The sequence below is a fragment of the Eucyclogobius newberryi genome, unplaced genomic scaffold, assembly GCF_026437365.1.
Source record: "Eucyclogobius newberryi isolate DKJ021-1_F unplaced genomic scaffold, fEucNew1.0.hap1 SCAF_12, whole genome shotgun sequence".
NCBI lineage: Eukaryota > Metazoa > Chordata > Actinopteri > Gobiiformes > Gobiidae > Eucyclogobius > Eucyclogobius newberryi.
This window is the reverse complement of record NW_027315746.1, coordinates 10405951-10422746: the sequence shown is the minus strand read 5'-3', so window position 1 is coordinate 10422746 and position 16796 is coordinate 10405951. Positions and strand designations below refer to the sequence as shown.

General features: G+C 46.7%; 2 protein-coding genes across 15 annotated transcripts in view; both read right to left on the bottom strand.

The window, feature by feature from the left end:
• The window catches only part of LOC140356045 (receptor-type tyrosine-protein phosphatase F-like), a 308485-nt gene that overhangs the window by 10004 nt on the left and 281685 nt on the right, over nt 1-16796 (bottom strand). For all 14 annotated transcript variants that reach the window (XM_072440741.1, XM_072440745.1, XM_072440750.1 and 11 more), the window contains 3 exons: nt 16473-16758; nt 13346-13524; nt 1215-1341 (listed from right to left, as the gene is read on the bottom strand). In XM_072440741.1, coding sequence (XP_072296842.1) covers nt 1215-1341; nt 13346-13524; nt 16473-16758 — 592 coding nt within the window. The remainder of the gene's footprint in view (nt 1-1214; nt 1342-13345; nt 13525-16472; nt 16759-16796) is intronic.
• The window catches only part of ccl25a (chemokine (C-C motif) ligand 25a), a 248417-nt gene that overhangs the window by 107824 nt on the left and 123797 nt on the right, over nt 1-16796 (bottom strand). The gene's annotated exons all lie outside the window — the stretch shown is intronic.

The window sequence follows — 16796 nt, the reverse complement described above, 5'->3', positions numbered from 1 at the left end:
GAGCATTTACACCAGAACTCCACTTTCAACACAGACTTATCATGAGGGGTCAAAGTCAATCATTAAACCAGAGTGCGCCGAGATGAAGCCGTCGGATTCATCTTTGGTGGCAAAATGTTTACATAATTCCATCTTAACTGCGGCGCTAATGTGCACGAGAGCGTTTTATGAACTGTGATTATGGATGAGAGGCTGTTGAAAACCATAAAAAGCAGGTAAGTGCTGCCGCTTCAATTGTCAGAGAATAACTTTGTCTGAATGTTCCACTCTCCGACACATTTTTCAGGCGAGTCTGGAGTCATTTGACATCGTCGAGTGTCGTGTCCATAGAAGGGTGAAGAGAGGAGGTCCAAGGAGGAGGAGGAGGTCCGAGGAGGAGGTCTGAGGAGGAGGAGGAGGTCCGAGGAGGAGGTCTGAGGAGGAGGTGTAGGTACGAGGAGGAGGTACAAGGAGGAGGAGGTCCAAGGTGGAGGTACGAGGAGGAGGAGGTCCAAGGAGGAGGTCCAAGGAGGAGGTGGAGGTACGAGGAGGAGGTACGAGGAGGAGGTACGAGGAGGAGGAGGTCCAAGGTGGAGGTACGAGGAGGAGGTCTGAGGAGGAGGTCCGAGGAGGGGGAGGAGGTCCAGCACTCTGACATCATTATAAACACTGTCCAGTCCTCATAATGTTCATTATGGGCCTCGGAACGCCTCTCTTTACCGTTCACAGACGCTTTTCCTATAGAGCACCTGATATTCACACCATTTTATACTTATAAACATACTTAGCACTCACACATCTCTGCCCTAAGTACATTTAGAGAACAAGATATGATTTTAACTATAAGTAAATAAGAAGAAAACAATTCTAATTCTTTCATCACACTCATTCCTAAGGGAAGCAGCTCTGCAGTGAACATTTATGCAAAACAGACAAGTTATAATATAGTTTAGAATGTATTTTACAAACATATTAGATGTAAGACATGATCATTTCAATACCCTATAATTGCTTTTATAGTATGCCACGTTGTAATAAATATGCTGCAGTCGAGTGTACTTTGTTTCGACTTTGACATCCACGTCGTCTTGTGCCTGTTTGGGAGCCGAGCGTCTCATTCTCTGGAACACGTACAGCTCCAGACACATGTTTACACTCGGGCTCAAGCAACTGAATATTTCAGCAATGTTTGTCTCGACTCAAATGCATGGTCTCCCGCTGTGTCTGTCTCTTACCCGTCCCATCTCTCTCAGTTTGGTGAGCATCACCACGATGGTGGAGTTGTGTTCCCACAGCATCCTCCAGAAGTCCTCTGTGGTCTCAGCCAGGGGCCCCTGTGTGGCCAGGTACGCCTTCTGCTGTCTGCAACATCCAAATAACAAACTCAATATACTTCCCACAAACAAGATCATGACAATACTAAAAGTAAAAACATGTTTAAGAATGACAGACGGTTTAAATTTAAGCCATTAAGAGTCAAATGCATCTCTTACAGTTTTAATACATATTTTAGTTCATTATGATGTTTTATTCACAATTGGCAACAGTTTAATTGCTAGATCTTTTCATAATGGGGCAGTTTGACTATGATCTAAATCCTACCAAGACATGAAGATAATTTACTAAAATGCATGTGACAATGACTTCTGACAGTGAGTCTAATCCAAACAAAATAATGTTGTTGTCTAAGATGGAGAATATACAGGATATGTAGTTATAAAGCTTTTGTGCCACACCGCTCTGTCAGCCCACAGTTCCTAAAATGAAGTGTCCTTGTAGCTTTGGCCGGTAACAAGCTGCTGCATGGTATAAGAGTCAGTCTTAAATGAGGTGTTTTATTCTCAAGTCGAGCCATTTGTTCAGCCCTTTTTTCGTCTCATTTACTGTCTCTGTCTGAGTTTTATTCGCTCATTTAATGGACAAACTGCAGCAGACTCCAAATGAAGACAACTCAGGTAAACCAAGTTCAACCGAGACACTATGGATCTTACAGGGCTCATATCACACTTCTGTCACAACACGTCCATTATCACTTCATAATACAAGTCACTGCTTCACCAATCACTTATACAGTGTTGATAATCAAATAAGATATTCCTTTATTGTCCACACAGGGGGAAATGTCATTGTTGCAACGCAGTAGATACAGAGGAAATGTACAGATAACTTATAGGACGTTTAAAAACACTCTTAATAGAAAAACTCTTATAAACAAAAACTACAGAAAAAAACCTCTCATTTCTTAATAAGGAATGGAGGGGAAAAATAAAGATAAAATGAAATAAAAACAACTAGCATGAGACAAAATAATACTACTAATAATGGTAAAGCCAACACTGTATTTACATCAGTTATATGCACATGAATGTGACATTATTGCATGTGAGTACGACAGTAATTGCACATGAATATGACAGTATATATAAATAAATAAATAAAGTAAATACTCGAGTCGATACTAAAACTGACAGACAATCACACACATATGACAAAATTTGACCTTTGCTAAATAATTCTAGTGTGTTCTTCATTTATATCAGAAGAGTGTTTTTAATGATCGTTGTGGTCTCAAAACTGTGATGATGATGTGACTGACGAGCGCGTACAGCTCTGGTGTGAATCCTGGAGCGACCGGGGCTCGTTCCTCCAGAGCCGAGCACAATGAGACTTCACTCTGGGCTCGGAGGAGGATGAGCTCATGCGTCGGGCGGTGCTGGTGTCCTACGTGACTCTGCTCTGAGCGTGCTGTTCACCGAGCAACCAGCAGATGGCACTGGTGCTACAGCCGGGGGGACGCATGCTGAGGACCAAGAGGGAGGGGGACAGAGACAGAGAGAGACAGAGAGAAGACATGGGGAATAGAAAGAGAGTAGATTGAGGACATGTAAGAGAGAGGGATAATGGAGAAGGAAGAGAGGAAAAAGAACGCAGAAAGGGGCGAGAGAAAGAGAGGAGATTTAAGGAATACAAGAGGAGAGAGGAGAGGAAGTAATGAGGGAAAGTAAGAGAGAGAAAGGAAAAAGAGAGAAGAAGTAAGAGGAGAGAGAAAGAGAAAGAAATCGGGAGGGACTAACTAGAGTAAAGAGAAGAAAGATGAGAGAAAGAGAAGAGAGAGGGAAAGAGGAGATTGAAGACATGCGAGTGGGGAGAGGGCAGGAAGATGAGAGGAAGGACAGGGGGAGTGAGAGAGCGAGAGAGAGAGGGGGGAAAAGGGAGAAAAGGAAGAGGGTGATAAGAAATGAGGAGAAAATGAAGAGTAAGAAAACATGGGGAATGTGCGAGTGAGAGAGGGAAATGAGAGGGAAAGATGGCAGAAATGCAAGAGGTGAGAGGAGAGAGAGAGGAGGAATGAGGGAGATTAAAGTGCGAGGGAGGGAGGAGAGAGCGAGCGAGTGAGGCGCAAGATGAGAGAAAGCAAGAGTAGGGAGGAGAGGAGAGAATAGACGGGGAGGTGCGAGAGATGATTCGATCAAAAGGAGGGAAAGGAGAGAGACTGAAGAAAGTATTTATATATATACATATATAGAGAGAGAGGGAGGAGGAGAGAGGAGAGAGATGAGGAAAGAGAGGAGGAAAGAGAGGAGGAAAGAGAGGAGGAGAGAGAGGAGGAAAGAGAGGAGGAAAGAGGAGGAAAGAGAGGAGGAAAGAGAGGAGCGGGGAAGGAGAGTCGGGACTGAAGCGCTAATGAAGGTGCTGCGGGCGACGTGCTAATGTGGAACTGGGAGATTAGGATGTGCTTCAGGCCTCTGCACACAAACACTGGCACAGCACGGGGGGGACGAGCGAGGGGAACGCGAACGAGGGGAACGTGAACACGAGGGGAACGCGAGTGAGGGGAACGTGAACGAGGGGAACGTGAACGAGGGGGACGTGAACGAGGGGAACATGGACAGGGGAACGCGAATGAGGGGAACGCGACGAACGAGGGGAAAGCGAACGAGGGGAAAGTGGACAGGGGAACGCGAACGAGGGGAACGCAAACGAGGGGAACACAAACAAGAGGAACGTGATCGAGGGGAACGTGAACAGGGGAACGCGAACGAGGGGAACGTGAACGTGGACAGGGGGAACGTGAACGAGGGGAACGTGAACGAGGGGAACGTGAACACGGGAACGCGAACGAGGGGAACGCGAACGAGGGGAACTTGAACGAGGGGAACGTGGACAGGGGGAACGCGAACGAGGGGAACGTGGACAGGGGGAACGCGAACGAGGGGAACGTGGACAGGGGGAACGCGAACGAGGGGAACCTGGACAGGGGGAACGCGAACGAGGGGAACGCAAACGAGGGAACGTGAACGAGAGGAACGCGAGTGAGGGTAACGTGAACGTGGACTGGGGGAACGCGAACGAGGGGAACGTGATCGAGGGGAACGTGAACGAGGGGAACATGAACGAGGGGAACGCAAGTGAGGAGAACGTGAACGAGGGGAACGTGGACAGAGGGAACGCGAGTGAGGGTAACGTGAACGTGGACTGGGGGAACGCTAAAGAGGGGAACGTGATCTAGGGGAACGTGAACGAGGGGAACGTGAACGAGGGGAACGTGGACAGGGGAACGCGAGTGAGGGTAACGTGAACGTGGACAGGGGGAACGCGAACGAGGGGAACGTGAACGTGGACAGGGGGAACGTGAACGAGGGGAACGTGAACACGAGGGGAACGCGAGTGAGGGGAACGTGAACGAGGGGAACGTGAACGAGGGGAACATGGACAGGGGAACGCGAACGAGGGGAACGCGACGAACGAGGGGAAAGCGAACGAGGGGAAAGTGGACAGGGGAACGCGAACGAGGGGAACGCAAACGAGGGGAACACAAACAAGAGGAACGTGATCGAGGGGAACGTGAACAGGGGAACGCGAACGAGGGGAACGTGAACGTGGACAGGGGGAACGTGAACGAGGGGAACGTGAACGAGGGGAACGTGAACACGGGAACGCGAACGAGGGGAACGCGAACGAGGGGAACTTGAACGAGGGGAACGTGGACAGGGGGAACGCGAACGAGGGGAACGTGGACAGGGGGAACGCGAACGAGGGGAACGTGGACAGGGGGAACGCGAACGAGGGGAACCTGGACAGGGGGAACGCGAACGAGGGGAACGCAAACGAGGGAACGTGAACGAGAGGAACGCGAGTGAGGGTAACGTGAACGTGGACTGGGGGAACGCGAACGAGGGGAACGTGATCGAGGGGAACGTGAACGAGGGGAACATGAACGAGGGGAACGCAAGTGAGGAGAACGTGAACGAGGGGAACGTGGACAGAGGGAACGCGAGTGAGGGTAACGTGAACGTGGACTGGGGGAACGCTAAAGAGGGGAACGTGATCTAGGGGAACGTGAACGAGGGGAACGTGAACGAGGGGAACGTGGACAGGGGAACGCGAGTGAGGGTAACGTGAACGTGGACAGGGGGAACGCGAACGAGGGGAACGTGAACGTGGACAGGGGGAACGTGAACGAGGGGAACGTGAACGAGGGGAACGTGAACACGAGGGGAACGCGAGTGAGGGGAACGTGAACAAGGGGAACGTGAACGAGGGGAACATGGACAGGGGAACGCGAACGAGGGGAACGCGACGAACGAGGGGAAAGCGAACGAGGGGAAAGTGGACAGGGGAACGCGAACGAGGGGAACGCAAACGAGGGGAACACAAACAAGAGGAACGTGATCGAGGGGAACGTGAACAGGGGAACGCGAACGAGGGGAACGTGAACGTGGACAGGGGGAACGTGAACGAGGGGAACGTGAACGAGGGGAACGTGAACACGGGAACGCGAACGAGGGGAACGCGAACGAGGGGAACTTGAACGAGGGGAACGTGGACAGGGGGAACGCGAACGAGGGGAACGTGGACAGGGGGAACGCGAACGAGGGGAACGTGGACAGGGGGAACGCGAACGAGGGGAACCTGGACAGGGGGAACGCGAACGAGGGGAACGCAAACGAGGGAACGTGAACGAGAGGAACGCGAGTGAGGGTAACGTGAACGTGGACTGGGGGAACGCGAACGAGGGGAACGTGATCGAGGGGAACGTGAACGAGGGGAACATGAACGAGGGGAACGCAAGTGAGGAGAACGTGAACGAGGGGAACGTGGACAGAGGGAACGCGAGTGAGGGTAACGTGAACGTGGACTGGGGGAACGCTAAAGAGGGGAACGTGATCTAGGGGAACGTGAACGAGGGGAACGTGAACGAGGGGAACGCAAGTGAGGGGAACGTGAACGAGGGGAACGTGGACAGGGGAACGCGAGTGAGGGTAACGTGAACGTGGACAGGGGGAACGCGAACGAGGGGAACGTGAACGTGGACAGGGGGAACGTGAACGAGGGGAACGTGAACAGAGGAACGCAAGTGAGGGGAACGTGAACGAGGGGAACGTGGACAGGGGGAACGCGAACGAGGGGAACGTGGACAAGGGGAACGCGAACGAGGGGAACATGAACGAGGGGAACATGAACGAGGGGAACATGAACGAGGGAACGCGAGCGAGGGGAACGCGAGCGAGGGGAACGCGAGCGAGGGGAACGCGAGCGAGGGGAACGCGAACGGGAGCGACGCAAACGAGGGGAACGCGAATGAGGGGGACGCGAACAAGGGGATGGGAGAGCGCGAATGGGAGCGACGCGAATGGGAGTGACCAGGCTTTTAGATAGAGACTTGTCTTCCCGTATGTTGGACGGGGTATTTTAAAATGTGGACGGGCATTTTCGAGTGCAGGGACGGCCATTTCATTAATAAATCTTTGAAAAAAAGGGAATATTATCATTAAATCGGGCCGGGGAACGTTTGACAATAGTCCGCCATGACAGTTTACTGTTCACAAGTGAAAATTTGCATGCTGCGTGCTGATTGGTCGAAGAAATGTGTGTGCTTGGCTCTGATTGGCTGCCAAGCCGTGGTCCGGAGAATGCCGAAGCTACTTGTTTTTTCGCCTGGTCGGCCCCCGTACCCCCGGACAAAATGATTCGGACGGGGTGTTTTCAAATCCGATCTAAAAGTCCGGGAGCGACGCACCGCCCCACGTGCAGGAAGCATGTTACACCAGAGGGGGCGCAATACGGCAAGAGACAGGAACAAGGATGAGGAGCAACGATGGCGAATAAGAGACGGAATAACATCACTTTAGCAGTAGAACGTTAGCCAATTTAGCTACATATCTTATTAGTCAACGGCATATTTCTATTTAGTTTGAAGCCGATTGTTTTCATAGAACACTTCTTAAACACTCACTTTTATTTAATCACTCACTGCACTGTTCACTTTCTGCACTACATATGTCAATTCAACTGTAAATTTGTGTACACAATAAGCCCATTTATATTCTATAGCCTATTATTATTTTTATCCCATATCAGATTGAAATTGTTTCTCTTTTGACTTATTCATTGTTTTATGTTGCACAGAATCACCAGAACAAGTCCCTGTTTGTGACTTCTGTTCATTGACAATAAAAATTCTACAAAAAATTTTGAGTTTTGCAATTTGTCTGATTTTGATGTAGAATTAAATGTTTTTGATTGATCCACGAGGGAAATGACGTTGTTATGTCTGTGGCATTAGGTAAGCTGCTATTTAAATCTAAATTAAAACGAGGGAAAGGGAGACGAAATTGTAACTAGACAATGAGTTTTGACGGCAATTCACCATTTTTATATCAGAATCTGTTTGTGCAACATATAATAATAATAATTATAAAAAGGTATAAAAAGCATATCCTGTGCTAAATGTGCTAAAACAAAAATAAGGACATGCAAAACAAAGCAGTGACTTAATCAAAATATATGTACAACAAGCTGTACATACAATGTTATTATTCTTATGTCTTAGTAATTCATTATCACCTTGAAATCCATCTAATGACAGACGTTTCTTTGTCCTGTTTTCATTAGTAATTAATCGTTATTAGCACCAAAACACTTTCAGTCACAAATCTATTTCTATCCTACTACAGATGTAAACAGTAACACTTTTGTAAACTACTCTAAATACTCATGAACAAACCAGATTACTAATGAACAAATACTAGTTTATTCATAACGAGTCAGGCTCTAATACTATGACCCTTAGTAAATAGTGACGAGGCCTGAATCGTTCTCAAACCGTTATGTCCATTATGAATTACCGTATTTTCCGGACTATAAGGTGCACTTAAAAGCCTTTAATTTTCTCAAAAAATTGCAATGCACCTTATAATCCAGTGCGCTTTATAGATGGATTACTTCATATCTTGCCACTTTCCACGCATATTGCATTAACAAAGTTCAACTGACTGACTGACAAAAATAGACCATTTCTTGACAGTGTGCCTTATAATCCAGTGCTCTTTATAGTACGGGAAATACGGTAAGTCTTTGTTCATGCTTTATTAAGGCTAATGAAGGTTCAGTTTTGAAGGTGATGTAATGTAATGTAGCAATCACGAGTCAGCTCCAAAACGAAGTAGAATCAAACTTTCTTACGCCTCTTTTTTGATCTCTTATTTCCCAAAGCTTTAGCGGGGAAATCCAAGGAGGCAGAGGACGGAAATGGACCCGACGCAGAGGGAACAAACAGGAGCTAAGCAGCGGATGAAAGCTCCAGTCTAAATTGATTGTGTGGCCCCCTCTAACCTCGCCGAAATAAGACCCTCAGCCAAAACAAAAACAGTTCTGCTCGGTATCACGCGACTCCTGACTCCGCCGCCATCGCTCCTCCTCGCCGCTCGCCTCTCCTCGCCTCTCCTCTCCTCGCCTCTCCTCGCCGGCTCCTCGCCTCTCCTCGCCGGCTCCTCGCCGGCTCCTCGCCGGCTCCTCGCCGGCTCCTCGCCGCCTCCTCGCCGCTCCTCGCCTCTCCTCGCCTCTCCTCGCCTCTCCTCGCCTCTCCTCGCCGCTCCTCGCCGCTCCTCGCCGCTCCTCGCCGCTCCTCGCCTCTCCTCGCCGCTCCTCGCCGCTCCTCGCCGCTCCTCGCCTCTCCTCGCCTCTCCTCGCCTCTCCTCGCCGCTCCTCGCCGCTCCTCGCCGCTCCTCGCCGCTCCTCGCCGCTCCTCGCCGCTCCTCGCCGCTCCTCGCCGCTCCTCGCCGCTCCTCGCCGCTCCTCGCCGCTCCTCGCCGCGCCCGCTGGAGGACATGCCGCCGCTGTCGCCGCAGTCGACCTCATTACAATTGCTCGAGCCTGCATGGCGCGGGCCCCGATAGCAGCGAGCGAGCGAATCAATGGGCTCGCCTCTCATTAGTTTAGCATATTATTGGCTTCTCTTCAAGGCGGTGCGCAGCGCGGGTGAAGGGCGCACTGGAGGCCCCCGGTTTAGTTTGTATTTATTTATGCTGGGGCCTTTTAAAAGCAGCTTAATTACACTGTGCCGCCAGCGAGCACAACAGGTCCCCACCCGGATCCGTCTGTCTAGGAGAGACGTTTTAGATGGGAAATGAAGGGAGGAAATGGAGAGGAGGGCGAGGAACACTTTGAGATGTTTGGCCCCGTACTATCAACACGTGCCACTGTGAGTCGTTTTGTGGATTTTGGATATGAGACATGAAATTGCGGTGCAGTTTTGTAGTTGTTTTGGGAATCACTTATATTTTGGAAAATATAAGTGATTACGCCTGATTCAGCAATGTAGAGTATCAATTTTAGACTGATTCCTGAAGCATTTATTTAGTGGTATTGCAACTTGAATGCATAATTGTCTTTTTCTGTAAAGCACTTTGAGTTACTGTGTATATGAACTGTGCTATACAAATAAACCTGCTATTATGTTATGTTTATGTATTACACATCAGAATCATAAATATTCAGTATATCAGTCCACTGTTCACACAATCTGAAATGTGGATACTATTGAAGGAATTAAAAGTAAAGACTTTGAGCCATAGCTTGGTTTTCAAAGTCTCCCCATAGAATTCGTTCCCAAGTAAAGGTAAAGAAGTGTTTGTCAAGCAGCAATTCTTTGAAAAATAATAAACCCTGTTATGCAAAAACTAAGTGAGAGCAGAAAGTTAAGAGGTTTGGGACCACACTGTCTGGCTGTAATTACACTGTTTACAGCTACGACGTGTGAAGAGCCTTCTCGTTAACACCGGGACACGTCGGGGACGCTGGGCTTTCTTTGTCGGACCAAACTCCAACCCAAAACGGACTCGCTGCTATTCCAAACCTCTGCTGGAGCTGCCTTCTTCCTCCAGTAAAGTTCCATCACATCCTCTCTCTTTCTCTTCACGCGAGCAGAAAGAAACCAAAGCCGCCGGCGTTTTATCTGCGTCCCTCGTGGAGGCAATTTGGACAGAGAGAGCAAGTGAGGACGGCAGCAAAGCACCGACAACACCAGTAATTCTGCTCTGCCCCCCCCCATGGCCCACAGCGGACTCTTCTCCAATACCACGCTGCACTTTCTCATCGGCTCCTGCCTCCTTTAACTGGCTCTGGCGCCTGACAACCGTCGCACCCATCATATTAACGCCCGCCGACAAGCCCTTCAATAAAATCTACTTCTTTCTGTTTTGGACGTCATAAAAAGCAGCCGAAAGTGGCGCTGGATGAATTTATAGATATTTACTTCCACGTTGGGCCTGGTCTTTTATGGCTGTGATTTAGGAGGCAATGAGTAAGTGGGCAAGTAGATATTTATTTTCGGAAAGTTTGTGTAAATCTTTAAGCAGACAACTTTAGCATATAGTGCATACAGTGCGATATACTGTACGCTCCATGCAAGCAACTTTGTGTGATTAGTTTTTGTCGACAATAGCCAGCAATAATTACATTTGTTAATGAGTTGGAGAGTAATTAAATTAAGTTAAGGTCCTGCACTCTCATTGGGCCTTCACCGTTTAAATAAAGGCCAATCAAACATCATTTTGGAGTAAATAAGAGCAACCTTGAACTTTTTGTATCGGTAAACACACAATATAAATGCCATAAACCTGGCAGCACATGCAAACAGATAAGTCAAATTGAAAGTCAATAGTCCGCTGAGCACGTTCAATATCATTTTGATTGAAAAATAATATCGCAGGTAGAAAAGAAAAGTACAATTCCAATTCAATTTGAGCTTTTTTTCTACTCAACTTGTTTGTATAATTGAGCTTTTATTGTTCGGCTGTCATTAACGCTCTCGTTTCCACGTCATGTGTCCACGTCATGTCAGTTTCCAACATGAGACGTTGGCGGCGGAAACAGTAAATAAAGTGAGAATTGACAGGTCTAAAGTGCAAACAAGCAGAGGTCCTTCCACAGAACTGGGGCTTAAGCATCAAAAGCTCAGTGACTCCGGTCTGAGTCAATTATTGACAGAAATTAGAGCAGTTTCACCCCGTTTTATTTAAAAGCACCGTTAGGGCAATCATTTAATCTTAGTGATTATACTAATGTCATGACTCAAAATGCTACACTTAATACAAAGTCACATAGAAGTCTACAACTTTTATCAAACCTTTCCTTTATCTTTTCTTTTTCAAGTTAGCGAGGTCATGGTCGTTAAGACAAATAGCATCAGAGTGTGATAGGAAAGTGAGAAATAAGGTCGGACAATCGCAAACGTCCTAGTTCAAGTTTAGTCCTGGTTTGATCTTGCTTTAAAGTCCAGGTTTTAGTCTTAGTTTAGTCCTATTTGATGTCGTGAACGCAGAAGACAAACGGGAGACTACTCTTTACCGCGACCCAAACGGCGTAATGCCTGACTCTAGCATGTATATACACGTGTGACTCTAGCATGTATATACACGTGTGACTCTAGCATGTATATACACGTGAGACTCTAGCATGTATATACACGTGTGACGCTGCAGTAATGCCTGACTCTAGCATGTATATACACGTGTGACTCTAGCATGTATATACACGTGAGACTCTAGCATGTATATACACGTGTGACTCTAGCATGTATATACACGTGTGACTCTAGCATGTATATACACGTGTGACTCTAGCATGTATATACACGTGAGACTCTAGCATGTATATACACGTGTGACTAGCATGTATATACACGTGTGACTCTAGCATGTATATACACGTGAGACTCTAGCATGTATATACACGTGAGACTCTAGCATGTATATACACGTGTGACTCTAGCATGTATATACACGTGTGACTCTAGCATGTATATACACGTGTGACTCTAGCATGTATATACACGTGTGACTCTAGCATGTATATACACGTGTGACTCTAGCATGTATATACACGTGTGACTCTAGCATGTATATACACGTGTGACTCTAGCATGTATATACACGTGTGACTCTAGCATGTATATACACGTGTGACTCTAGCATGTATATACACGTGTGACTCTAGCATGTATATACACACGTGTGACTCTAGCATGTATATACACGTGTGACGCTGCAGTAATGCCTGACTCTAGCATGTATATACACGTGAGACTCTAGCATGTATACACACGTGTGACTCTAGCATGTATATACACACGTGTGACTCTAGCATGTATATACACGTGTGACTCTAGCATGTATATACACGTGTGACGCTGCAGTAATGCCTGACTCTAGCATGTATATACACGTGTGACTCTAGCATGTATATATACACCTGTGACTAGCATGTATATATACACGTGTGACTCTAGCATGTATATACACACGTGTGACTCTAGCATGTATATACACACGTGTGACTCTAGCATGTATATACACGTGAGACTCTAGCATGTATATATACACCTGTGACTCTAGCATGTATATACACGTGTGACTCTAGCATGTATATAGACGTGTGACTCTAGCATGTATATACACGTGTGACTCTAGCATGTATATACACGTGTGACGCTGCAGTAATGCCTGACTCTAGCATGTATATACACGTGTGACTCTAGCATGTATATACACGTGTGACTCTAGCATGTATATACACGTGTGACTCTAGCATGTATATACACACGTGTGACTCTAGCATGTATATACACGTGTGACGCTGCAGTAATGCCTGACTCTTGCATGTATATATACACCTGTGACTCTAGCATGTATATATACACCTGTGACTCTAGCATGTATATACACGTGTGACTCTAGCATGTATATACACGTGTGACTCTAGCATGTATATACACACGTGTGACTCTAGCATGTATATACATGTGTGACGCTGCAGTAATGCCTGACTCTAGCATGTATATATACACCTGTGACTCTAGCATGTATATATACACCTGTGACTCTAGCATGTATATACACGTGTGACTCTAGCATGTATATACACGTGTGACTCTAGCATGTATATACACACGTGTGACTCTAGCATGTATATACATGTGTGACGCTGCAGTAATGCCTGACTCTAGCATGTATATACACGTGTGACGCTGCACATATATATACACGTGTGACGCTGCATGTGCGCGGGCGGGCGTGTCGCTCACCTGTAGCCGTCGATGCAGCTGGCGTTGATGTAGTCGGAGCCCTCCACGCCGCGGATGGGCTGCAGGCAGACGCGCGTGGACTCGAAAGGCATGATGTTCACCAGGCGGTTCTTGAACTTGTTGCAGGGCAGGTTGGCGCTGATGAACCGCGACGTGTGAGCTTTGGAGTTGGCCAGTCTCTGTTTAGCGAGCGAGAGAGAAGAGTGAGAGAAGAGAAAGGAGAGAGCAGAGGGAGTTAGTGACCTGTGACCCGCGGTAAACAAACATGGCAGACACCGGTGATTCCATCGAGACGTGAGAGCCGACTGTCACGAGGAGTGTATCAGAGGAGGAGATGTCAGAGTGGACTGGAGGGGGGCGACCAGACCACCCCGTACTTTGAAAGGAGGATCTTTTATCATTCGTAGCCAGTCTTATTCCTCAAAGTAACTACTTAATGGCCAGTTATTGAGATGTACTAGACGACAAAGGCAATTAACTATTTTGGGTATTTGTTTGGATTGAGTACGACCCATGAATTGAATTTTTTAACCAAATTTTGACCCAGATAAAGCTAAAGTAATGCTGCTTGGAGACATATACTTCATTACAATAACTAAATGTACATGTTTCCTGTGTCATTTTGACATAATTCTTGCTTTGCCTGAACAATAGAACCCATTTTCACAGCACATGCCATGTTCTCAAATCCGATCATAGTCTTGATAATGATTATTCAATTACTAAATTAGCTCTTATTTTATTACAGCCGTTTTTATTGCCAGGAAAGCTGCATAGTGCTATTACTTGTTACCCTGTTCTTTGTGGAAGTTCTTGCTCTTCAGATGCTGTATTCACAAATCATGCAACGTCATTTACTTTGTTTGCTTTCATAATGGTCCAAAGAGGAAATTATGAAGATGACGATTGAAATATAAGCTGCAAAATATCCAAAATTCAAGCCCAAGTGCTCTGAAGTATTAGACATCATAACACAACCTACAGCTTAAAGCTAATTTATTTAACAACCTTTATTCATATAGTGGTTTGTTCCCTTTTTTTTATATATATTATATATAAAACAAGGGAACGAACCACTGAGATCGAAAACTCTTTTATCAAGGTTGACCTGGGCTAAAAGTTGATCATAAAAAAACAGTTACACATTTGCACCAAAGAGAATAAAGACAGGGAGATTAAAACATTTAAAAGCACAGAAAATGTTCATGGTATTCTAGACATTACACCCCAACATACAATCAAAGTGAATTCAATAGGACTTCTTTGCTCTGTTCGGGGCGATATTTGTTCATGTGCACTTAGATTTAAAAACACATCTGATCTGTCTGTGTTTGTGGCCAGTGGGAGTGGAGCGCTCCCTGCTGGCCGCCCGCAGTGCACAGACGGACAGCGCACAGAGCCCCACTAAAGCTTCACTCTGCGACACGTTCTGTGAGCCGTGGCCAGACCGAGCGGGCGTCGCCGTGGCTTCGCTCGTCGCTCCTGTACGCCGCCATCGCTCCCTCTCCCTCTGTCCCTGCCACCCCCCCCGCCTCGTCGTACGTGGTTGGCAGCGGCGGCGTGGATGCGATTATCACTTCAAACAGAATGGATCGCGGTCATAAGAGGCCTAATGGTAGCGCAGCACCGGGAGGAAAGTGTGTAATAACATCAGAGTCAATCGCTATTGACAAAAGCTGTGTGTCGGAGCATGTCACCTTGAACTGCGGCAGTGAGTGGGAGGGTCTGGAGCCGTGCGGTTTGAGGCAAAAATAGACTATAACAGCGGATAAAAATCTTACTAGTGACTTGCTATTAATAATTCACTTGATTAGACGTGTTTTACAGTATTTATCACTACGTTTCACTGAACTGGTTTTCACTTCTTCCCCTGACGTCACCAGAACAACGTGCTCCCTAGTGGCGAGTAATTTAATGATAAGAATCCATCAGAAATGTGCCTCAATGAAAGATTATACCACACGTTTAATTCAATCCATTCTTTTTTTTTTAGCAAGGTCTTGTCCATAACATACTGCCCACCTCTACTTCGCGGTCCTCAAAGCCATAAGAATACAAGTGTCCTCATAGAATACCGCTCTGTGGACACATTTAGCTCTGGTTATGTCATATCTTTTTCTTAGCACTCATAGGAGGCACATTGTGTTTAAGCTTTAATTGCATCAGACGCTCGGTGCAGCGAGAGAGGCGGCGGCGGTGGCCACACATCGTTCGAGATCAAAGAGCCAGCGTGAGTCATCGTAGGAGGAGAAAACATTGATTTGCAGAACGGTGCAGCAGACTTTAAGGTTAAACAGACCATTTATGAAGAATCGCTCGCATTTTTAACTCTCAATCATCGTTAAGTCAAGTTGGCAGAGATGTAAAGCAAATTAACTCATCAAGAGAAAGCTGCCAAGGCCAAATTTCTATTGACCGGTTCTAAATTAATGCAACACCAGCCGCTCTCCAACAGGGCCTTGTGAAAATGTGATTTGTTTCATTTTTTTTGTTTATTGATTGAAATGACACAGAAGCTTTAAACCATTTTCTTGATTCATGCTTGTTTCATTAATCCTGTAATAGAGTTCATCTTCTTTGGGCCTCAAATAACCCTCTATTTCAATTTTCTCCACATTGTGACCTCAAAGGTAGAAATCCAGGTCTTCTGAGCTGTTTTTAAAGTCCATAAATCATGGCCAGACTCGTTTAGAGCATATCCTGTTCATGTTCAAGCTAGCTTTTGTTGGTTTTTCCATTGTAATTCCCACTACTGCCAGTAGATGATGTGCTAACACCAAATCCCAGTATAGGGAGCGCTACTGATGGAGAGTAATGTGCATTTTCTAAACTTACATATTATTTTAAGCACTAAAATAGAAACAGACATACTCAAGAGCAAGTTTAAAGGCCTATAACAATACAAATCATGCATAATATGTGTCCTTTAAGGTACCATAATTAATAAATTGAATGTCCCAATAATAAAGGTTGTCCAGACGCAGCAGATGGCGTTAGTGACCTCATAAAAGCAATTGAAAGATACTAAGTGAACATGAATTGTGATCTAAATACTGTGTTTTTTGAGAGGAATTAGCCTATTGTGCATGCTTCAGATTGATCATGCTTCCCGAACGCCGCGTCTCACCTTGAACTCCAGCTCCATGGCGGTGACCGTCTCCCCAGAGGGCGGCTGGGTCAGCTTCTGGATGTGGGCGTACAGGTTGCGCGCCGGGACCTCGGTGTTGCCGCACGTGGCCGCCTCCAGCAGCGCCTCGTGGATGAAGATGTACTGGTCCTCGGTCTGGACCATGTAGTTCCTCTGGGCCCTCATACAGGTCACGTGGCCGTAGATGTCCACCGACTTCTCGTGCTTCATGCGCTCCAGCATTGCATCGATCACAATGAAGCAGCCTGTCCGGCCCACGCCCGCGCTGAACAGGACACGTCCGCAAAGGTTAACGGCTATTAA